Source organism: Eurosta solidaginis, chromosome 4 (genome assembly GCF_040869045.1).
Source record: "Eurosta solidaginis isolate ZX-2024a chromosome 4, ASM4086904v1, whole genome shotgun sequence".
Lineage (NCBI taxonomy): Eukaryota > Metazoa > Arthropoda > Insecta > Diptera > Tephritidae > Eurosta > Eurosta solidaginis.
This window is the reverse complement of record NC_090322.1, coordinates 194,024,616-194,049,496: the sequence shown is the minus strand read 5'-3', so window position 1 is coordinate 194,049,496 and position 24,881 is coordinate 194,024,616. Positions and strand designations below refer to the sequence as shown.

Sequence of the window (24,881 nt, the reverse complement as noted above, 5' to 3'; positions counted from 1 at the left end):
ATAGATAGATACAGGCCAAGCTAATAAAAGCGTGTTAAAAATTCTATCAGTGGTCTGTACTCTGTTAGTTGCTGTATAAATTGAAAATATTTTCATACCTTCCTTCATTTATGCGTCACCATGATTCAATCACAAGAGGTTTGCTCGACAGACAGATTTTTTGACAATTGCAGCCATTTTGCTTTCAAATCGAATTGACATCCGTTAACTGTCTTGTTTCTTTGCGAATTTTCGAAAAATATTAGTAGTAGAAATAGGAAGCAATCAGTTTACAAATACCCGATAAGTACTTAACTACGTAATTCCTTAGAACATTTATTTTAATTTTATGATGAATTTATTAACTATTCCATGATCTATTAGTGTGGCTGAACATAGGTTTTATGAAAAGTACGGACACCAAGGAATCGTGCACTTTCGTAAACCTATGAACATACGAAACCTAAATCAATTCAAATTTCATCGTTCAACGTCAAAAACTGGACTAGTAAATCGATTCACTTAAAAATGTCATTAGTAAATAATGGAGAATTGTTAACTTATTCAGGTAAAAGTCTAGAACAGGAGTCTACTGCTAATACACGTCCAAAAATATCGAAAGGCGGAAAAGAAAAATTGTATCTCTGTCCGCAAATATTTGCAGTTGAAGTTGGCAATTTTCATGTGGTTTTTGTAATGTTTTTGTGCACTGAAAAAGATTTTGTGGACAAAGAGATTTTGCACGCATTTAATTTTAATCCCACCTCATTGGTGTACCGGCCAGGGTATTATAAAAATAAGCTCGGCTGAAGGCCGCCAACGCAACCCGGGGTCATTTTTCGTTTTTTCGTCAATATCTGTTGAACGAGCTAAAATGTTTATTTCCGCCTTCGAATTATTGTTATCGAGGTCAATACGCGCCTTTTGGCACTTCTCTCGATATTTTTGGGCGCGTATTAAAAGTCAAGCTTCTGTTCTATTAATTCCGTATGTTCGGAACATTCGTCTACATTTAAGAATTTGGATAATCGGTTTATATTTGGAATATTATGCATATTCGGACCTCGTGAGCTAGTATCAAATGAACGTATTCCGAATATTCTAAATAAACGGTTTATCCGGAACGCTTCCATGAATACTTAACGAAAAGAGGCTTTCCGAAATTTCAGAATAAAAAGGTAAATACCTCAAAATACTTTTCAAAAAATTTCCAATTCACGATTTCTCACAAAACCGCCCTATATTAGAGTTAGATTGAAGAACGCTTCATCTCAGAATGCTTTTCATTAACTTCCTCTTATGACAAAATGCTTGAATTTATGCTCATGTAGGGAGTTTTGGAAACAAATTTTGAGATAGTGCATTGTTGAATAGTATTCTAACGTTCGGCATTCTTCAAACAATTTCTGAAAGAATGAAGAAACCAACATAACTTTATCAATTCACGAAATATTTAGTAGAAAATGAATTATTTCCCCAAAAACCTTTGGTATTTACAAATTTATTATCACTACTCATATATACTGAAGTTACTTTTCTACTACAATTTCACTGAAGGGATTGAATTATTCCCCGTTTTCCTTACTTCGTAAAAGCAACCCGTCCAGATTTTTCAATTTGGGAGTGTCAAAGATCTGTCATCATTGGAGAACAAACCTCTAGTAATTGAATCATGATGCATCACTTAGTTTTGGAAACACGGCTTTCAAGTGCATAAAAGGCGCGCTATTTTGTCAAGTCAAGCTTCATATAGGCCAACTTGACGTGTAGCGGTGGAAAAATAACTTCATCGTTCTGAACGAGTGGAATGTTAACGACGTTTTTTTTTCTTCCTATTTCGAGTGTTTTCCTACACGGCCATTCACTGATTTTGAAATTGTGTTTTCCTCGACTGTGCCACTCGCACAGATTCTGTATCCTCCTTGCATTCCGAAAAGAATTGTCAGAACTTTCAAATCACAAACAATTAGCCATTGATGCTTATAATCTATGGAGTGTACAATTTTCTTCATTGTCGCATACCTTTCTTTCATATTGGTATGCTATTGGAGCTGATGGAAACTGGTTCTCGTTATGCAGTACGACAGGTTTTAAACCTAATGAATTGACAGATCAAAAAAAATTTACGTAGGTAAACTTTTTTTCAGTTGTAAAGGAATTTTCGATAAAACACTTAATTTTGCAGGAGCCATCCAAAACTAAAAGCCACTCTTGGTTGGTGTTCGTTATCAAGACAAGCAAAGAGCTCTTCTATACCCGAACAACACACAAGTTAACTGTTGACCTCGTTAGCTCGGAATATTTTTTCGAAGGACGAAGGTTGTCATCCCCCGGGAATGTAACCTTAAAGTTCTTTCCACAATATTCCACTGTTTCAGCCTAGAGCCTGTGTGCCTCCAAGACAATCCTAAATCACACACAAGGTCATGAAAATCTTCATTTGAGACTACATGACGTCCCATTGTTAGAACCCCCCTCAGAATTTTTTTCTTCAAATTCTAATGCATTTTTCGATTCAAGAGGATACACAATCTGTGCGAATGGGACAGTCAAAATCAGTGAATGGCCGTGTAGGAAAATACTAGAAATAGGAAGAAAAAAAAAACGTCGTTAACATTCCACTCATTCAGAACGATGAAGTTATTTTGCCACCGCTACACGTCAAGTTGGCCTATATGAAGCAGTTTGTCAAACGACTTGACAAAATAGCGCGCCTTTTATGCACTTGAAAGCCGTGTTTCCAAAACTAAGTGATGCATCATGATTCAATTACTAGAGGTTTGTTCTCCAATGATGACAGATCTTTGACACTCCCAAATTGAGAAATCTGGACGGGTTGCTTTTACGAAGTAAGGAAAACGGGGAATAATTCAATCCCTTCAGTGAAATTGTAGTAGAAAAGTAACTTCAGTATATATGAGTAGTGATAAAAAAATTTGTAAATACCAAATGTTTTTGGGGAAATAATTCATTTTCTACTAAATATTTCGTGAACTGATTAAGTTATGTTGGTTTCGTCATTCTTTCAGACATTGTTTGAAGAATGCCGAACGTAAGAATTTTATTCGACAATGCACTATCTCAAAATTTGTTTCCAAAACTCCCTACATGAGCATAAATTCAAGCATTTTGTCATAAGAGGGAGTTAATGAAAAGCATTCTGAGATGAAGCGTTCTTCAATCTAACTCTAATATAGGGCGGTTTTGTGAGAAATCGTGAATTGGAAATTTTTTGAAAAGTATTTTGAGGTATTTACCTTTTTATTCTGAAATTTCGGAAAGCTCTTTTCCGTTAAGTATTCATGGAAGCGTTCTGGATAAACCGTTAATTTAGAATATTCGGAATACGTTCATTTGATACTACCTCACGAGGTCCGAATATGCATAATATTCCAAATATAAACCGATTCTCCAAATTCTTAAATGGAGACGAATGTTCCGAACATACGGAATTAATAGAACAGAAGCTAGACTTTTAATACGCGCCAAAAAATATCGAGAAAAGTGTCGAAAGGCGCGTATTGACCTCGATAACAATAATTCGAAGGCAGAAATAAACATTTTATCTCGTTCAACAGATATTGACGAAAAAACGAAAAATGGCCCCGGGTTGCGTTGGCGGCCTTCAGCCGAGCTTATTTTTATAATACCCTGGCCGGTACACCAGTGAGGTGGGATCAAAATTAAATGCGTGCAAAATCCCTTTGTCCACAAAATCTTTCTCAGTGCACAAAAACATTACAACAACCACATGAAAATTGGCAACTTCAACTGCAAATATTTCCGGGCAGAGATACAATTTTTCTTTTCCGCCTTAGGATTATTGTTGTCGAGGTCACCTCTTTCGATATTTTTGGACGCGTATTAACAGTAGACTCCTGTTCTAGACTTTTACCTGAATAATTTAACATTTGGCATCTCCATTATTTACTAATGACATTTTTAAGTGAATCGATTTACTAGTCCAGTTTTTGACGTTGAACGATGAATTGAATTGGTTTAGGTTTCGTATGTTCATAGGTTTAGGTTTCGTATGTTCATAGGTGTCCGTACTTTTCATAAAACCTATGTTCAGCCACACAAATAGATCATGGAATAGTTAATAAATTCATCATAAAATTAAAATAAATGTTATAAGGAATTACGTAGTTAAGTACTTATAGGGTATTTGTAAACTGATTGCTTCCTATTTCTACTACTAATATTTTGCGAAAATTCGCAAAGAAACAACACAGTTAACGGATGTCAATTCGATTTGAAAGCAAAATGGCTGCAATTGTCAAAAAATCTGTCTTTCGAGCAAACCTCTTGTGATCGAATCATGGTGACGCATAAATGAAGGAAGGTATGAAAATATTTTCAATTTATACATGTGATTCACAGCAACTAACAGAGTACAGACCACTGATAGATTTTTTTTTATTAATTTTCTTGTTTACAATAAGCGTCGTAACTTAAACATTTATCAACCGATTTTAATAAACCATGACTTTTCTTTCTCTGTATAAATATTCGAGAATAAATGTAAAAAAATATTTTTTTTATGATACGTTACATAAAAAAGACGTCAAGCTGTGAAAAACGGAGGAAAAAGGGTAAATCTTAGATGACTTTTGGAAAATGTCCCAATTTTTTTGTATAAAGTATAAACAAATATATATCGGCTTAAAGCCTGAATCTTCTTCTTTCCAAAGCCGTAAAGCGATCGAAAATCGGTTAAAACATGACGATGTTATGATTGTTACAGTGCGCGCAGTAGGCGAAAAACGGTTTTTAGACCTTGAAAATTTGGGGGTGTTAGACAATTTTGAAACACATTATCATGATGTACTCGTCAAGGCCTACAACGTACACTAGGTCACTGTAGCACTGTGTTATGTGCCCGGGGATAGGTCGCCTAGTGTTACTTCCACTCTTCTTCGTTGCTGTGCGAAGTGGTCGCATTCGAAAAAGGTGTGGCGTAGGTCGTCTATGAGCCCACAGTATAAGCAATTCGGATTTTCAACCTTGCCCATCCTGTGGAGGTATTCCCGGAAGTAGCCGTGGCCACTTGAAAACTGTGTCAGGTAGAAGTCGACCTCTCCCTGTGGCCGTTCTAACCATGGCTCCAGCTCGGAAATCAGATCCCTGGTCCACTTGCCTGCAGTACTGCAGCTCCATTGCTGTTGCCAGCGTCGAATAGAATTTTTTCGCGCCTGCGCGGTAGCAACATCTCTGCATGCTTGTCCTCGGGGGTGGTAAATTGATTTCCTCTCCTCAGCGAGAAGATGTATCGGTATAGTTCCCGCAATCACAAGAACTGCGTCTGCGGATACCGTGCGGTAAGCTGAGGCAATTCGTAGCGCCCCTCTGCGTTGGACAGAAGTAATAGCTGCTCGGTACTTTCGGAATTTCATTGCATCCGCCCAAATTTCTGCACCGAACAAGAGTATAGAATCCGAAGCCGAAGCAAGCAGCTTTCTTATACATGGCCTTGGCCCGTCTGTGTTTGCTATTAATCGACTTAAGTATCCTATGGTCTGTGCAGTTTTCTCGCAGGCTCCCTGAAAGTGTTCCGAGAAGGTTAGCTTGCTATCTAGCCTCACCCCAAGGTATTTCGTGGAGCTGTGTGTTTGTACTTGTTGTTCTCCAACCATCATATTCATAATTCTTATTATTATTATTATTATTATTATTATTATTATTATTATTATTATTGATATTTTATACCTTACTCTGGCTAGACCATCAGATTCAGTGTGTCATTGCTTAAATATATATATTCTGTACTTAAAAATATTTTATTATATATATTGTGCGCTATTTGATCTTGAAAACAAATAAACAACTTTATACATATACGTAAATATATTTTATATTAAATTTAACTAATTTTGATTCTCTCTCTTTATCTTTTTATGTGTGCGGTACATGTACCAAATTGAATCTACGCCATTTTGTGATAAACATAATATAACAAATTTTAATTGAAAATATGTGTGGCCAAAAATAAAATTAAAAAAAAAAACTAAAATATAAAATGTAAAAAACCCTACAGGACATAATGTGCCAAATAAAGTCACGAGCAACGGGACAACGAGTGCCAATGGGTCTCTTGGGCCAGAAGGGCCCGAAACAGAGACCGACTCATCAGGGACCGGGGGGATGCGGAAGTCGTTGGAGAGGAAGGGCTCAGCGCCGAACGACGCTATTCACCTCCAGAGACGGGTGGGACTCCTCAGTGGGGTGGCTTTAATTGTCGGGACCATGATAGGTAAGTTAAAATTTAACACATAAATATGTATGTACAATGTAACAATATTATACTATTTTATGGACGACAGGTGAATATAATATATTATTGTGTGGTACTTTAACTTATTCGCCCAGTATGAGTACTTTTAAAATTTGGAAAATATTCGTGTTCCTATGATTTAGTCACAGCGACTGTGGGATTACAGTTAGGCAAAATGCTTACGAGGATACGCGTCATAGACGCGTATTAGACGCTGCAACCGAAATCTGTACGCTTTGATGTCGAACACATGTACTTGAATGGAGAGCTGCGCACGAGGCCACAGCTGCATGAAAGCGACAAAGCATGAAACTTTCATGTAGCTAGGCTTAAATACGCCTAGAAAAGAGCAAGAAGAAGATGTTTGTCTACAATTTCTCGTTTGCAAAATTTTTATACCCAGCTGTACTTATACACAGGGTATTATAACTTTGATTGGATAACTGTTGGTTGTACAGGTATAAAGGAATCGAGACAGATATAGACTTCCATATAGCGAAGATAACCACGCCCACTTTATATATATATAACATTTTGGAAAACACAAAAACCCTATTATTTAGTAAATGATACACCTAGAATGTTAAAATTTGACATTTGGACTGATATTGAGACTCTTGATAAAAATTTGAAAAGAGAATTTAAAATGGGCGTGGCACCAACCACTTGTGATAAAATCAATTTTACAAATGTTATTAAGCATAAATCAAAAATCGTTAAACCTATCGTAAAAAAATTCGGCAGAGAGGTTGCCGTTACTATAAGGAATCTTTTGAAGAAAAACTAACGAAATCGGTTAAGGACCACGCCCACTTTTATATAAAAGATTTTAAAGAGGGCCGTGGACGAATAAAATAAGCTATATCTTTGCAAAAAAGAGCCCTATATTGGTGTTTCATTTCCCAAGTGGATTTATAACAATAAATAGGAAAAATTTCAAATTTTAAAAAATGGGCGTGGCACCGCCACTTTTATGACTAAGCAATTTTCTATGTTTCGGGAGCCATAACAAATATTCAAATTTTCCCTATAGCAGGAAATATTTCTACAAAAAATGGACGTGATCGGTTGAAGACCACGCCAACTTTTATATAAAAGATTTTAAAAAGGGTCGTAGGCAAAAATAATAATTTAAATCTTTGCGGAAAATAGTTTTGTACCACTAGTATTTTTATTGTTCTGTTATATCTTTATTTTAAAATAAACAGTAGGGAAAATCCCCATATCTAAAGGAAAACTGCATTATTGCCCGCTCAAGGTCATTGGTGTTAACCTCTGTATCCTTTTCGCTTCTTTTAAACGAAAATTAGTTCAGAATAGAACCATATGTATATGTATTATTGCGCAGCCTTGTAACAATATTAAGCACAAAAAAACAATAACAACAGCATTTCAAGTGTACAGCTGGGTATGTTATGTTCGGTTTCACCCGAACTTAGACTTCCTTACAAATATTTTTCTTTTTGTAGCGATGCTTGGAAGTAGCTACGTATACAGATCTTGAAGCGCAGAGGAATTGTAGCTACATAAAATATCTTGTACGCGTTCATGACGCGTAACCTCGTGTGCACCTTGCCTAAATTTCAGCGACAGCTTGGAAGGAATCGCCATGACTGATTCGACGGTGACGGCATCTGCTTCCCGTTCGCAATCACGCTTGCCGATAATATCGATCACAGATTCAAACATAAATCTCAACACAGAAACAATTGAGCAAGTTGCTTAAACAGAGACTGAATAACAATATGTAACCCTAATAATCGTAATCCGCTCTTAAATCTGTGGCTACAAACCATAAAAACCAAAGTCCTAGTTCTTAAATTGTTGCCAGAAGTCACGGTATTGCGAGAATATGGAAATTTTAATGATAGATTACACGATTATTTAATTGATACTCATAGTAAAGTTATAAAAAAGAAAAACATGAGCTAACACAAATATATTGGCAGAACAGCTAAAGTTTTATTATTATTTGAACATTTCTAACAAGCGTTTTGCAAAGAAAAACAAATAAGGATGGGACTTGAGATACATAAATAAAAAATAAACAAGTAAGGAAGACTAAGTTCGGGTGTAACCGAACATTACATACTCAGCTGAGAGCTTTGGAGACAAAATAAGGGAAAATAACCATTTAGCAAAATGAATCTAGGGTAACCCTGGAATGTGTTTGTATGACATTGGTTTCAAATGGAAGGTATTAAAGAGTACTTTAAAAGGGAGTGCGCCATAGTTCTATAGGTGGACGCAATTTCAGGATATCGCCATAAAGGTGGACCAGGGGTGACTCTAGAATTTGTTTGTACGATATGGGTATCAAATGAAAGGTATTAATGAGAGTTTTAAAAGGGAGTGGCCCTTAGTTGTATATGGTAAGGCGTTTTCGAGATATCGACATAAATGTGGACCAGCGTGACCCAGAACATCATCTGTCGGGTACCGCTAATTTATTTATATATGTAATACCACGAACAGTATTCCTGCCAAGATTCCAAGGGCTTTTGATTTCGCCCTGCAGAACTTTTTCTTCTACTTGATATGGCAGGTGTCACACCCATTTTACAAAGTTTTTTCTAAAGTTACATTTTGCGTCAATAAATCAATCCAATTACCATGTTTCATCTCTTTTTTCATATTTGGTACATAATTATGGCATTTTTTTTCATTTTTCGTAATTTTCGATATCGCAAAAGTGGGCGTGGTCATAGTCGGATATCCGCCATATTTTATACCAAGATAAAGTGAGTTCAGATAAGTACGTGAACTAAGTTTAGTTAAGATATATCGATTTTTGCTCAAGTTATCGTGTTAACGGCCGAGCGGAAGGACACACGGTCGACTATGTATAAAAACTGGGCGTGACTTCAACCGATTTCGCCCATTTTCACAGAAAACACTACCGTCATAGAATCTATGCACACACCAAATTTCACAAGGATTGGTAAATTTTAGTTCGACTTATGGCCTTAAAAGTATTCTAGACGAATTAAATGAAAAAGGGCGGAGCCACGCTCATTTTGAAATTTTGTTTTATTTTTGTATTTGGTTGCACCATATCATTACTGGAGTTGAATGTTGGCATAATTTACTTATATACTGTAAAGATTTTAAATTTTTGTTAAAATTTGACTTAAAAAACAATTTTTTAAAAGTGGGCGTATTCGTCATACGATTTTGCTAATTTTTATTTAGCGCACATATAGTAATAGGAGCAACGTGCCTGCCAAATTTCATCATGATATCTTCAACGACTGCGAAATTACAGCTTGCAAAACTTTTAAATTACACTCTTTTATAAGTGGACGGTGCTACGCCCATTGTCCAAAAATTTACTAATTGTTTGTTTTGCGTCATGCGTTGCACCTATCAAGTTTCATCGCTTTATCCGTCTTTGGTAATGAATTATCGCACTTTTTCGGTTTTTTCGAAATTTTCGATATCGAAAAAGTGGGCGTGGTTGTAGTCCGATTTCGTTCATTTTAAATAGCGATCTGAGATGAGCGCCCAGGAACCTACATACCAAATTTCATCAAGATACCTCAAAATTTACTCAAGTTATCGTGTTTACAGACGGACGGACTGACGAACATGGCTAAATGAATTTCTTTTTTCACCCAGATCATTTTGATATATCTCGATTAGTTTATGCCGTTACGGATTACCGTTATGCGAACAAAGTTAATATACTCTGTGAGCTCTGCTCAGCTGAGTATAAAAATTGGTAGACAGTTTATGTCAGAATGCAAAGTTTCACGTTTTTTGTGGTCTGCATGAATAGCCATGACAGTAAATCACGTAAACGTAAGCATTTGGTGAAATTTGAAGCTTCTAGCTGTTCAAATGATGTAGAAATTTCTAAAAGTTTCTTATCTGAACAATCGGTTGTAGGGGACATATGCCATATATACGACCGATCTCTTCGAATTTTTCAGACAACAATATCTGCTATATACGTAAGCATTTGATGACGTTTGAAGCTTCAATCTGATAAAGTGACAAAGATATGACAAAAGTCCACTTTTCTGAAAAATCGGCTGTATGTGGCCGTTAAAATAGGGCAGAAATTACGAAAAGTTTCTTATCCGAACAAATGGTTGTATGAGATGTATACTATATATACCACCGATCTATACAATTTTTTCAGACCACAATGAATGCTCTATACCTAAGCATTCTGTGAAATTTGAAGCTTCTAGCTGTTAAAACTACGAAAAGTTTCTTATCTGAACAACCGGTTATGGGGGAGATATGCTATATATATGACCGATCTCATCCATTTCTTCAGACAACAATATGTGCAATATATGAAAACATATGGTGAAGTTTGAAGCTTCATTCTGATAAAGTGAAGAAGATATGACAAAAATCCTCTATTCTGAAAAATCGGTTGTATGTGGGATATATGCTATAGTCGTCCGATCCGGCCGGTTCTGACAAATGTTTAATGGGAAACCTAAATATACCCGCTAACCATATTTTATCAAGATATCTCAAAAATTGAGGGACTAATTTGCATACAAACAGACAGACGGACAGATGGACATGGCTAAATCAACTCAGCTCTTCATCCTGCTCATTTCGATATACTTATTGGTGGGTCTATCTATTTTCCTTTAAGGACTTACAATTTTGAGATTCGTGACAAAATTAATATACCATTTCATTTTCATGAAAGGTATAAAAAAAGTCTATATCTTTTCTGTTTTAAATAAACTATGTATGTACATAGTTGAACACCGGTTCAAATTCAACCACTATAGAAGCCCTTATAGATTCCCTTATTTTTTCCCCTTTAATGTTGGCATAAACATGCATTTAAATTTTCTTAATGAAATATTAAAACTATTTTAAGTTAAAAAAACTTTTCTAGACAGTGGAAAATTCATACATACAAGAATACATAACTATATGAGACAAATGCAGAAACACACACTAACTGCGAGATCTTTTCATATTTAGGTGCCGACTTTTACAGTAAGACTTTTTTTAATTGTTTGCCCGGTAATCACTTAGATGGGGTGACAAAAGGTTAACGGCCAAAAGGTCAATTTTAGTTAAATAATTCTGATCTCAAAGAGGACCCAATGAGGTCACTAAAATATAGGAAAAGGAGCGCCGTTTTAAAAAATTTAAATAAAAAAATCTCTTTCCACTCGTCCCAATAAAAATATAGCGAAAATAATAAAACGCAACTGTATGTCCACTTGAGAAAATAAATGTTGGCTATTTCGGAAAAGCAGGATGGTCACTATCACACTATCGTTGACATTGTAATCCTTTGAATGTTGCCATCGTGACCATTTGAAGTAGCCATAAGGTCAATTGACATTATGGCCGTTGACCTTATGTCACCCCCCCCCCCTCCTTATCATTATTATTTTATATTAATAAAATTGTTGCATAGTAGGCTCACGAGGAGTTATAGGCCAAACTTCTCATTCAATTCGTTGTTCCCCACTAGGTGGCGTTGGGCTTAGATATCTGCCGGATTTTGCTTATATTTCCAATAAATAAAACTTTAATTGGATTTCAAAACCGGAGGGGTGACATAAAGTCCCACCGACAATTTATCTTGTGACCAAATTTGAAAAAAAAAGTGTATCAACTATAATAATATTTTTCTAAGCGGGGTAGCCCCTCGGCAGCGATTTCGTAAACACTCCTAGTGTATTTTTGCCATGAAACGCTTCTCAGTGAAAATTAATCTGCCTTGCAGATTCCGTTCGGAGTCGGAAAAATCGGATAAAAACAAAACATGTAACTATTTTTTTTTTCAAGATTGTAGGAAATTAAGAATTTGCTTAGAAGTCCATATCTCCCTCAAATATCAAGCTATTTTAAAGACGTTTATACTTTTGGATAGCCTAAACTCTAAAGTTTTGTATGTATAAGGGGCGCTAATATTTTTTTTTCGTAGTTTTGGATTAGTTAATTAAAATGTAAAGTTACGCGCCTAGAAAATTGCATATTTTTAGCATTTCATATAAAATAATTTTTCATGTCACAACAAAACCACGTAAGTTGGACTTATGTTATATGAAATTATAACCTACAATTTTTTTGTCATACTGTGACGAATATTAGTATCACTAAGCCGATACTAAGCAGTCATCCGTATGTACGTAAACAAATCAATCATCATCTACACACATACATACAAGGCATCGGAGAGATACTCATAAATACATGTAATCATCAGCCGAAGTAGTACTCACATATACACACGCATATGGCTATGCGAGAAGCTATAAACCACAAATACACACCAGCTATATGTAACCAAGTAGGAGATTCTAGAAGGAGAAACGTCTAGACATTTGAAGAAATATGCGGACAAGGCATACTCTCTGTTGCAAAAGCAGCGTAAGCTGAGTAGTCAGCAATCAGTTTTGATTTAAGCACGCTATTAGTTGTGAAGTATAAGTGTTATTGTGAAGTACTCTCAAAGTAGTCTAATAAGGCCATTTTGCATTATTGAATATTGGAGTTATTTACTCAACAGTTTAGAGATTCGAAGGTTAGAAGAAGGTTTGGAATAAGCGTAATTTCCCTAAATTCGTTACAATACATAAAAATTGTTCTTTTTTTTTTTTTGTTTAACAAAAGCACACCACTTCAGACATGTTAAAAATAACGAAATTTCAGTCTATCATCGATTGGGCAATGCAACTTTTGGTGGAGCTTCTAAGGAGATTGGCGAGTTGATCTGTGGTAATTTTTTGGGCCAAAAGTGTAATATGTGCAGCAATAACGGGATTCTTTAAAAGTTACTTGCTTTTGTCGTGCACTCATTTTAAGGCTTTCATACATTTTAAGTTACGTTGTTTCATTTTGGTTTGAGTTTAGCGATGAAATGAGATAGAAAAAAAACGGGTTGAAGCCGCTAATAGATTTTTTCTTCGGGGATTCCGAAAATCCAAAGGAAGACAAAAGCGCGTAAGTAAGAGTTACGTGTTTCTGTTCTACCACAGGAGAGGTACAGTGGGATTTCTTGGAATTAAGAATTTGTTTCATAAGGAATTTATATTCATCCTGCGAAACTTTTTTGTTTTTATGCTGGCCTCGATACAGTAAACAATTTATTAAAGTAAAGCGAATACTGTCACATGTCTGTAATAAAAAACTGAACTCGCTGGTTAAAGAATGAAGAATTAAGGGCAATCATATCGGATATTATCTAATTACAAACGTTCTTGTAACATTTTTAATAACGGGTAATCGTGCCGCTCTCTGGTTTTTTATTTATGAACTAATGCACACAGAATGTTTTATAATTTTATGCGTAGGTGTTAAGCAGGCGTCACAATAAATGAATAAAAAATCATGCCGTGAAAGAGTTTGACACTTGTATATTTCTGTGCTAGATCTGAAAATTGAAATTTTGAAATACATCTCTACGTTGAAAATTCGCATATGCTTTTACAGAAAAAGGCAAATGGACAAAGCACGCTGAGTATAAAAATTATTCCCTATTTACATGTGCATAGTACGACATATGTAAATACCTACATACATATGGAATAAATAACTTTCTGAAGGCTTTTATCGAAATATTTGAATAATTTTTTTTTATTTTTGCTGTTATTTTCTTTTCATGTTTTATTTTCATGTTTTTGATTCAAATATATATATATGTATTTATTAACCGATATCGCGCCATCGATTTTTCGATAGGATTTGGGCTCAGGACAAAAAGTTCCACTACGCATACCCAAAAAAATAATTTTTGAGCCTGCGAAATTTCATTTCTTTTACTTTTTAGACTTTGATTTTTAAGGTTTTTTTCATAACCTACTAAAAATATTTTCATTTCATTGTAAAATTTTCATGTATACCCTGTTCGACCCAAAAATGTCCGCTAAAAACATTGGCGATAACAGTTTTTGGAAAAAAAAGATTTTTTTTATACATATTAAAATTTTTTTAGTAGGTCATGAAAAAAACCTTAAAAATTAAAGTCGAAAAAAGTCAAAAAAATTAAATTTCGCAGGCTCGAAAATTTTTTTTTTTGGGTATGCGTAGTGCAACTTTTTTTTCCTGAGCCCAAATCCTATCGAAAAATCGATGGAGCGATATCGGTTAATAAATCGACCCAGTCTAATGTATATACACTAGAGTACCCGGCAGACCATGTTGTGCCCGAAAATTGGTTGGCCTACATTTAAAAAGAGAGCCTCGCTTCCCCTCTTCACCCTTTATTCCATTATCTTCTACCTTATCCTCCATTTTTCTTTTTATTATCGTCCATCCCAACCCCATTTGAGTCTCAGACCCAGGTAAATTTTCCTACTTCTTTTCATCTCCTTCCTTCTCTTGCTTCCTCTCCTTCCTATCTTCTCCTCCATTTCCAATTATTACTTTTTTTCCTAACACTCCATTTTTCTGCCTCTCCCTCCTCTCTTTAGTTTCTTCTCTGATTCCCACTCCTATCTCTTATTGTATAACTCCCCCCCCCCCCCCCCCTCCCCGACCTCTTGCTCTTCATCTTAACCACCGCATCGTGTTAAAACCACCATTACCACATCCTGTTTGAGACCTATATTGTGAAAATAATTTCGGGTATCACGCTGGCCCAGATTTTTAACTATAACTCAGAAATGGGTCAATACATGGAACTAAAAACATACAAAACACATACGAAACTATACGAACCCAAGGCAGTTATAATTTTTAAAATTGGTTCATCCGATCTTCAGTTATAAAGCTCCCAACAAATTTTGCATTCGTTCAATAATACATATATAAGATTAACTTGCCTAAATAATCAATTTCAAAAAAAATAAGATGTTCTCGAACAGATCGGCCACTGGTGTACTTCCAGGATTTCTCAAATATTATCTTACCCAAAACCCCCGGACACCTGTTCCGAATTTTCGGCGAATCTCATGAATAATTAGATTTCTTGGAATTGGTCGATCCCTGGTACACTTCCCGGAAAGAAAAGTTTGTCAAATAATGAGCTTGCCACGCCCCCTACACCAAATTACAGGCAAAGCGCACCATACCCAATTTTTATTTAGAATCGGCACCTGTTCCACTTACCAGAATGAAAAGTCTCTCAAACATTATCTTGGACAAAGAGGTACCCTGTACCGAACTTCAAGCGAATCGCACCATAAATGAAATTTTTTGAAAAGCGGCGTACCAAAACTTAAGCATCCTCAAATACACCCAAAATTTCATAAAAAATGGTCCAGTCGTTTAGAAGGAGCTCAGTTACAAACACAGGTATAGATGAAATATACATTCAGATATTTTTTGTTGTCATATCAACTAATTTGGATGGCCAATAAAATATCAATTCACTGTCGTTTAAAAACTTAGGACTTTAAATTCAATGGCTCCAGAATACTGGCCAGTCATGTGAAAAGATCAAGGACTGCGGAGCTAAAAAAAGGTAAATATTTTAGCAATCACATCTCCCAAAAGCCTATAAATTATCCTAGCGAAGGCTCGTTAGATGCATAAAAATCAAATCCGTAACATTCTGTTCAAGGCAGAAATTCTTTCCTTCGTTTTAGCGCGTCCATTTGGGTTTGTTAATGCCAATGTTCTTCCCGCAGGTACATTCGGTTTTGGTTTGTGTCTTCCATTCATTCCACCAATCTTTGCCCTGTCTACTGCCTTTGACTTTTGTGGTCTTTGTCGAATCTCTTCCACCATTACTCTCCCTGGACTTGGTTATACTCGCCAGTGACCGTAAGCAATCTTGCTCCATGTAATGGCTTTACTCTCCTGTTGACCAAATCGAATCGGATTTTGGAATGAGATGCCTCCGTATCCATAGTCAGTAAACGCTCCCTGACGGTAAAACTGCTCGATTTTCTTCCGATTTGTCATACAGATATCACGGGATATTCAATATCTGGAGCAAGTTCTCGCTCATTGCACCTGGCTAGCTTTAGCGCATCCCCTTCATAGAAGAAAAACATAAACTACAGATATACATGTATATAGCTAAATAACCAAGCATGAGATACAACTGTTCTAGAAGAATTGTAACTGTGAAGTAATACTCCCAAAGTAGTCTAATAAAGACCATTTTGCAATACTGAATATTGGAGTTACTTATTCGACAGTTCAGCGATTCGAACGTTAGCAGAACGTGTATAATTATCAGGAATTTCTCAGAATTCGTTACAATATAGAAAAGCGGAATTTCTCTGCTTTTGCAGCGTGCCGAAAATTAATTTTTTATATTTGTTGAACTCCTCGTAATGTAAATTTTCAGACCCAGCCGGCGCATTTTCCTTTTTTTTCACTATTTACATCCTTATACGCCTTATTATATATGTCAAATATAAGTATTCTATATAATTATTAGTTTTTTTTCTGTCAAATATGTATCTTTTTTTGTCTCGATTGACGGCCATAACTTTATATACTCTTAAATTATACAATTACAGGGTCTGGAATATTTGTGTCGCCATCAGGTCTACTAGTTCGTACTGGTTCCGTTGGTGTTAGCTTTATTATATGGCTGGCCTGTGGTTTGCTCTCTTTATTGGGTAAGTAATTTATGTATAAAGTATTCAATTAAACAATTTAGGAGATTCCCAAAGTCTTATATAATAAATTTTATGACTTTGAAAATGTACGACATTATGAAAATATGTTATGATACTTTATATATCCCCTAATCATGTTTAAATTTGAAAAATGTTGATTCAGAACGACAGAGAACTTTGAAGAAAACACACTAACTAAAAAACCGCCTTACAAAAACATAAGACCCCATTATTACAGAAATCTCACGCATCTAATTCCGTTCAGAGTATTTTCTTCAATGTATGTTGTCCTGTAGTTGATCTGGGAAATACCTTGATAGGGTCTTGTGTTTAGTCCTAGTACGTCACTGTGGTGGCAAATAAATTTATCCATGTTTCAGAATTTGCAATGAACTATAAAGCAGATTATTTATGATGGCCATTAACTTACCTCAATAAGACGACTGATGTAGGTGGTTTTCGAAACGGTGGCGGCGATAAGGTGGTATTCCGCTCAGTAGTCCAAGTTATGTCTATTTAATTATTCATATCAATAATCAAAAATATACTTCCTGCTAAATTTCTACATATTGTGGCGAATATTACCATCACTATGATGTTATTAAATAATCACAACAACAAAAACAGGAAGCAGCCACACTTATGTACAAGGCAACGAAGAATATTCCATACACATAACCAGCAGCTTGAAGCAGAGAGATTATTTCATAGACATATACGTAGCCGGCAGCTAAGAGCAGAAGTTGTTACTCCTACATAAACACGCATATGGCTAAAAGAAAAACATGAACTACAGACATACATGTAAATGTAAGGCGCGATAACCTCCGAAGAGATCTAAGGCTGAGCTTCTCTTCCAATTTGCGTCGTGCTCCCTTTGATTTTCCCACTCGGACGCTTGCCAAACACTGTCGAGGGGCGATCCTACTTAGAAAAATTTTCTTCTAGTTGAAAACGCTTATTTCTAAAATTTTGATGTTGCTTTGCCCGGAGTGCGAACCCAGGGCATACGGTGTGGCAGGCGGAGCACGCTACCATCACACCACGGTGGCCTCTAAGATATACATGTATATAGCTAAATAACCAAGCATGGGATACAACTGTTCTAGAAGGCATGACTGTGAAACGTCTAGACCTTAGGCGAAATATGCGAACGAGGCAACAGAGAGCATAAAAGCAGCGTAAGCTGAGGAATAATAGTTAGTTTGATTTAAAGACGCTATTAGTGAAATATAATTGTGAAGTACTACTCCCAAAGTGGTCTAAATAAAGACCATTTTGCAATACTGAACATTGGAGTTATTTATTCGACAGTTCAGCGATTCGAACGTTAGCAGACGGTGCATAATTATCAGTAACTCCCAAAAATTCGTTACAATGTCTTCAACGGCTTTTGGTCTGTTTTTTTTTACAAAAATTTGATAATTTTAAATTTTGCTTTATAAATATAACTAAGTGATGAAGATTCATCATTTTGATCGGTTTTTGGTATTGCATTGTCGTTTTTTTTTTTTTTTTTTTTTTTTAAATTTTCGATATCGAAAAAGTAGGCTTGGTTGCCGTGCGATTTCGCTCATTTTCAATTCAAATGTATTCCCGGTTCACATATGTAAGTATACCAAATTTCCTGAAGAAATACCTTTTTTTTTTTCTAGTTATCGTGTTAAGGGACGAACGTACATACATACGTACATAGCTCAATTAAGATCTTTTTCAAAGCTGATCATTTTAATATAAGGAAGTCTATATCTCGATTATTTTATGTCATCACAAGCAGCCGTTATTATATCAAAGATATAACAACTTTCTGTATTACGCGCTGGGTATAAGTAACTTTTCTTGCTGTGAACTTCCAAGTTGCTTGATTAATCTTAAGGCAGAAGACAGAGTGGAGGCGAGAAGCGTTGCTATAATATTGTGGCGTATTTTAGCACCATTAAGCTGTTAGTAAAAAAGGCACAACAACAATAAAGCAAGCTGCCACTATCATGTACATGAATGCATGAATTTAATCCATTTATACACGTATGTACATAAAAGGTGACGAAGAATAACTCACGCACACACATGCTGTCATCAGCCGAACTTTGTCGCTCACACATACACACGCATATATGTAGCTCAATTGCCAAGCAGGAGATAAGCAGTCCTAGAAGGCGAAACGTTTAGACTTTAGTAGAAATATGCGAATGAAGCAACGGAGAGTATAAAAGCAGCACAAGCTGAGTAATCAGTAATTAGTTTGATTTAAGCACGCTATTGGTTGTGAAGTATAAGTGTTTATGGTGAAGTACTCTCAAAGTAGTATAATAATACCATTTTGCATTATTGAATATTGGAGTTATTTATTCAACAGTTTAGCGATTCCAACGTTACCAAACCTGAATAAGCGGAATTTTCCCGAAATTCGTCACAATATAAAGATAGAAAGCTATGAAAATGATTTCTTATTGAAAATTGTAAAAGTTGTCACAGTACCAGAAACGTTTGAAGCTTGTAAAATTTATGAAAATAAAAATTGCTTCTGGCCTAGCATAGCTTATAGCGAGCACTCTGCCGTCAGTCAGCCCAACACCCAGTAATAGCATGAGTATGACATGACGTATGAGTAACATTTTTTAAATTTTTTGTAGAGAATTCAATTTCATGCCATTTTCAATTGTTGAACTGGAAGCACGAACCATTTCAAGTTTTTTGATGTGTAAACACCTTTACTCACGGTAACGGGAATCCTGAATGTAAGATGTAAGTGTAAGCATAAGCGTAGTCTTTGTAAGAGGTATGCTATATGGGGGATTTAGAAAGTAAATGTAGGCGTATTATAGCAGACCTAGATCAAAACAGCGATCACCTCAAAAAATCTCAATGTTCAGAAAACCCGAAAAACTGACTGCCTCTTTCATATGCGCCAATAAAATTTTTACAAAAGTCTTTTCTCGTTGACTAGTGAAGGTATTAAAAAATAGAGTTCGGTAGGTAGTGAAATTGGGAAGTCCGGAGATACTTATAGCTTCGAAATTGCTGATTTTTGAGTCAGCTCCCTCGTTATCTAGGTGTGCGATATGTAATATTGGGTATATGTTCTGTATAGAGTACTAGATAATGTATACGTTTAAGTATAGTGTATGACATTTTTATGCTGTAAAGAGTAATAAATAATACGAGCGTAATTATAGCAACTACACAATAGCGTAATGTGGGATCAACGTACGTGGTAGAGTTGATATGACCAAAAAATAGTCTATTTCTCATCTTGCGATGGTCGTCCTATATAAACATATTTTCGTATATCGTATAAGCCCAAATAATAGTCTGATATGACTTCTAAAATACTTATAAAGAGCTCATAATTAGTCTCTTCTGAAACTTTTTCCAGCGTCATTTATAACTCTAATTACCTCTTATTTTATGACACCTATTTGGCATATTTTATGGGCATTTTCGATAAAAAATCGATATATTTTGATAATACGATAAGAAATTGGTGAAATTTGGACACTTTTTCGATGATGAATGCAAACGGATAACTCATAAATAAAAAATCAATTTAAATTTATTTAATTTTTTTTTTTTTATACCTAGGGGCCAGTTTATGTTCTGTGAAGTGTTTTATTTCATTATTTTCTTTTTTGCACTCTTTTACTTTATATGAACTTTACCAAATAAAGTACAATGATGTTACAACCAACAAAAAAATAAAGGAAACTAATTTTAAATTGAACCAGAACACCGAACCACATGCTTTGTTTTTGTAAACAACTTTTGTATCAGTAATAAAAATCACACACTTGCTCATGTTTGGTTCAGCAGCAGTGTATGCATCGTGTAGGCGGCGTTGTTCCCACATTACGTCACAGTGTAGGTACAGTACTTACACTTACGGCATTTTCTTTTCTAGAAATGATGTCGCCCTGTTGGTTCTTCTCAGCTCTTTTGTCAGTTTGTATCTTTCTTTCAGAAAATATTCCTAACTGAATAAGAAAAGGGATATCACTACCTACAGTTTCAACTATTTTGCAGAGCGCCAGGTGATCTTGGTCAAAAGTTAGAATTTAAAAGTGCAACATGAGTGTAACATTTTTCACAGAAAATAAAATGCCATTAAATTCTCTATTACTTCATACAGCATACCAACACCATACACCACGTCTGCATATAGCGTACCACTAACAAAGACTATGCTTACGTTTACGCTTATGCTTACAATTACACCTTACGCTTACATTCAGGATTCCCCGATATCATGAACAAAGATGTTTACACATCAAAAAGGAATATTCTGGGTATTTTCCTGGTATTTACCTATAAAACTGGTAAATACCGAATACAATCCCATCTCTAATCATATCTTTTTATTAAGTCAAACAGGAAATTATTGTTGTATTTTATAACACTTATTTTCGAGTGCCACTTTTAACTATTTTTCTACATTTTTTGTTAGACCGTTAAAGTAAATAATATTTCAATAAACTTATCCAACTTTTGCTTTCATAACTAATTTTTGAAGTGTAGACATTTAACGTTTTAAACAGATTAATGTGGCTTCAGCTCAATAGTATAAGCTTACAAAAAACCTGTGTTACTGTACGCGCCTGTAAATATACCACACAATTTGGATCAAAAAACATGCTTTGTGGATTGCATTCCAAAAGCAATAGATATTTAGCATTGCATTCTCCAAAAAATTATATACGGCTTTGCATTTGCTATGTCATGGCAAAAACGCAACCTCAACAACCGTAGTTTATTTTTGTTGATGCGTTGCAAACATGTGATATAAGTTATATATATGAGCGATCTCTACGATTTTTTTAGACAACATTTTTTGTAATATATGTAAACATTGTTTGAAATTCGAAGCTTCTATCTGTTAAAATGGGGCAGAAATTACGAAAAGTACCAAAAAGTACCCTTATACTCCCAATATTGGGAGTTCAGGATTTTGTGCAAATGGTCGAGCATCATTGCATTGCAAACTGGTGTAGCATATTTTTGCAGTACGCTACTGTAGACTGTAAACTGTAGTTTCTTTTAAAATTTTGAATAGCAAATCAACAACTGTCAAAAAAAAAAAACAAGTAAGGAAGGCAAAGATCGGGTGTAGTTAACCGAAAATCGAATTGGTTCTTTTTACAAGAAGATATAAGATGCCCGATTTCAGAAATCCCCCGATTGGAGGGGTACCGTTGGTACTTTCTGATAGGGTTAAATATTTGGGGATTGTTTTGGACAAGAAACTGTCCTGGAGACCCAATGTGGAAGATCGGGCCAGGAAGGCCGCAATTGCCTTGTACTGCTGCAGAGGGGCTATCGGAAAAAGATGGGGACTCTCGCCAGGAGTAGTACACTGGTTTTATGAGATGGTGGTCAAACCGAAACTATATGGGGTGCTGGTCTGGTGGAAAGCACTGGACACGGCGAGCACCTCCAAAATGTTAATGTCCGTGCAACGGACGGCGCTGATCCGTATCAGTGGCGCTCTCAGAACAACACCTACCTTGGCACTGAACGTCATGCTGAACATATACCCAGTAGATATTGCGGGAAAGGCGGCCGCAGCAAGGTCGTTGGTCAGGCTTCGTGATATGGGATATGGGCTTTCTGACCGCGGACACTCTAGCCTTCTTACCAGTTTCGACTTTATCCCGGACAGAACGGATTATTGTATGCCGATAACTGCTCCCTATGTCAAGAGCTAAATTTAAGCCGCAAGTTTAAGTTGGCTGATCACTGCAGTGTATTCCAAGCGGAAGTTGCTGCTATTAGGGATGCGGTGGATGGAATGCTATCCAGTGCTACTACGGTTAGGGAATTAACTTACACATCCAATTTTATTAAGATACCTCAACATTTACTCAAGTTATCGTGTTTACGGACAGACGGGCGGACGGACGGACATGGCTAAATGAATTTCTTTTTTCGCCCAGATCATTTTGATATGTAGAATTCTATATCGATCTCGATTAGTTTATGCTGTTACGGGGTACCGTTATGCGAACAAAATTAATGTAGGTACTCTGTGAGCTCTGCTCAGCTGAGTATAAAAAAATATACAGGGAAACATTTGAAAATGAAAAAGTTGCTCACGATCTGTAGCTTTCATTTGCTATAGCAACTTTTCCAACATCAATTACAAAAAATTCTAAACTCCCTTATTAAATACAATGTTTTGAATAATCCTTATAATTTTTTTTTTATACTACAACCACTTATTGCTTTGATATTGAATTTTGAAGGCAAACGGATATTTTTCCATATCACAATGAAGATGTTCTAATAATTAGTAGTGGGCACATTTATGGGCACTTGAAATTTATTTGTTGTTTAACGCTGCTTACAATAAATATCCTTTTTGCGTTTGATTACTTTACAATTATATTTGTTTTCTATTTATTTTTATTTCTGCATTGTTTACATTGCAATCTGTATAGCTGTATGTATGTGTGTATGTGCAGGCATGTGGCACATGACCAACGGCTGCACCGCATTCTCAAAAAAAGCGTATTTATGTACATATGCATATGTATATGTAACTACTAGGATGTGCGTAAAAAAGACGAAATTATTTTTTCACTGTCACCCAAAAATATCTATAAAATGAATAGTTAAATGAATCATATTCAGCAATTAGTTCAGAACAAAAAAATTTATAGAGATGAATTTTAATCGTCGATATTAAAGTTTCTATAGATCTTTAAAGCTGAAAATTTTTAAATGTAAATGAATATGGTATTCATTTCATCAAAGAAATATTTCTTCATACCTTGCAGGACAACATAATGTTTAAAACCCTAGTTCCCATGTTATTTAAGTGGCAACACTTCAAGTGCCGCGGAGAGCCTCTTCAAATTAAAAAAAAGAGCTCCGTCAATGACACAAATTGTATTTTTAGATATGTTCTCTGATAGTTTTGGGTGAGAGCGAGAAATAAAACTACCGCCATTTTTTGGCACACCCTTATATATATATTATTCAATTATTCAAAAAAAAAAAACAAAACTTTATGCAAAGTTACAATTCAAATAGATGCATATACATATGCAACTATATAAGCACATACATACATACTTACACCTGTGGATTTATACGTTGGCAAATTGACAAAAATTTTACTATTGGCTGCGGTCTAGCCGTTAGTGGAGGCGCATTTAAACTTATTTAGTATGTATGTAAGAATTTGTTTTAAGTGTGCAATAAACAATGTCTAATTTGTATATGGCGCCCATTCAAATTATCACTTTTACACCAATTTGTTTGAAAACAAACTGAACAAAAATTAACCAAGTGCATTGTAAACTAGAGCTTACGATTTCTTCTCGAACACAAGCGAGATTCTCGTGTCTCGAAGTACTCGTAAATTTTGCGAGCTTCTCGACATAAACTAAATTGCTGAATGGACAGTATTTATACACTTGGTTTATTTTACTTGTGAATTTTTTGTTGATTATATTGCTTTCCAATGACATTTAACTCAAAACATATTTGTTACACATATAATTTTGTTCACAATATTTTATTTTTTTTTAACGATACATCGAGAAAAAGGCCATTGTGGATAAAACAAGTGTGATATCTTATCCGTCAACTGCCTGACAGGATGTTCAATATGGCTACTTTTTAGCATTTTGACAGAGTTTTGACAGGATGTTCAATATAGCGGCGCATAGGGCCGGCTATCTTCAGCGGGTGATAGAAAGAGATACAGAATGAAATAGCGATAGTCAATTAAAAATCAGGTGATCCATTCTATTTGTAATTTTGACCTCTATGCATAATTTATCACACTCTTTTTATCCACAATGAACAAAGCTTCTCGCGAGATTCACGGATCTCGAAATACTCGTAATACTCGCGAGCTTCTCGACTTTCAATTCTATATATTTCGGTGTTTTTAGTTGTGGTTTTGTGGAAATTTTCGCTTGTGCTCCAGAAGAAATCATAAGCTGTATATAAAATAGCCGATGAATCGATTAAATTGAATGTCGAGAAGCTCGCGAGCCGTACGAGCCTTACGAGCCATTCGAGATTCGATAATCTCACGAGAAGACGAGACTAGCGAGAAATCTCTTCTCGAACAAGTACGAGAAATCGTAAGCTCTATTGTAAACAACTATTTGGGC

The 24,881-nt window shown here is 35.5% G+C and overlaps 1 protein-coding gene across 6 annotated transcripts in view; it reads left to right on the top strand.

Moving 5' to 3' along the window:
* The window catches only part of sbm (sobremesa), a 157,806-nt gene that overhangs the window by 112,279 nt on the left and 20,646 nt on the right, over positions 1 to 24,881 (top strand). For 4 of the 6 annotated variants that reach the window (XM_067784439.1, XM_067784445.1, XM_067784444.1 and 1 more), the window contains exons 2-3: positions 6,017 to 6,232; positions 16,660 to 16,761. In XM_067784439.1, coding sequence (XP_067640540.1) covers positions 6,017 to 6,232; positions 16,660 to 16,761 — 318 coding nt within the window. Of the gene's footprint in view, positions 1 to 4,142; positions 4,325 to 6,016; positions 6,233 to 16,659; positions 16,762 to 24,881 lie in introns of all 6 variants that reach the window. The other 2 variants (XM_067784441.1, XM_067784440.1) reach the window with 1 other exon arrangement.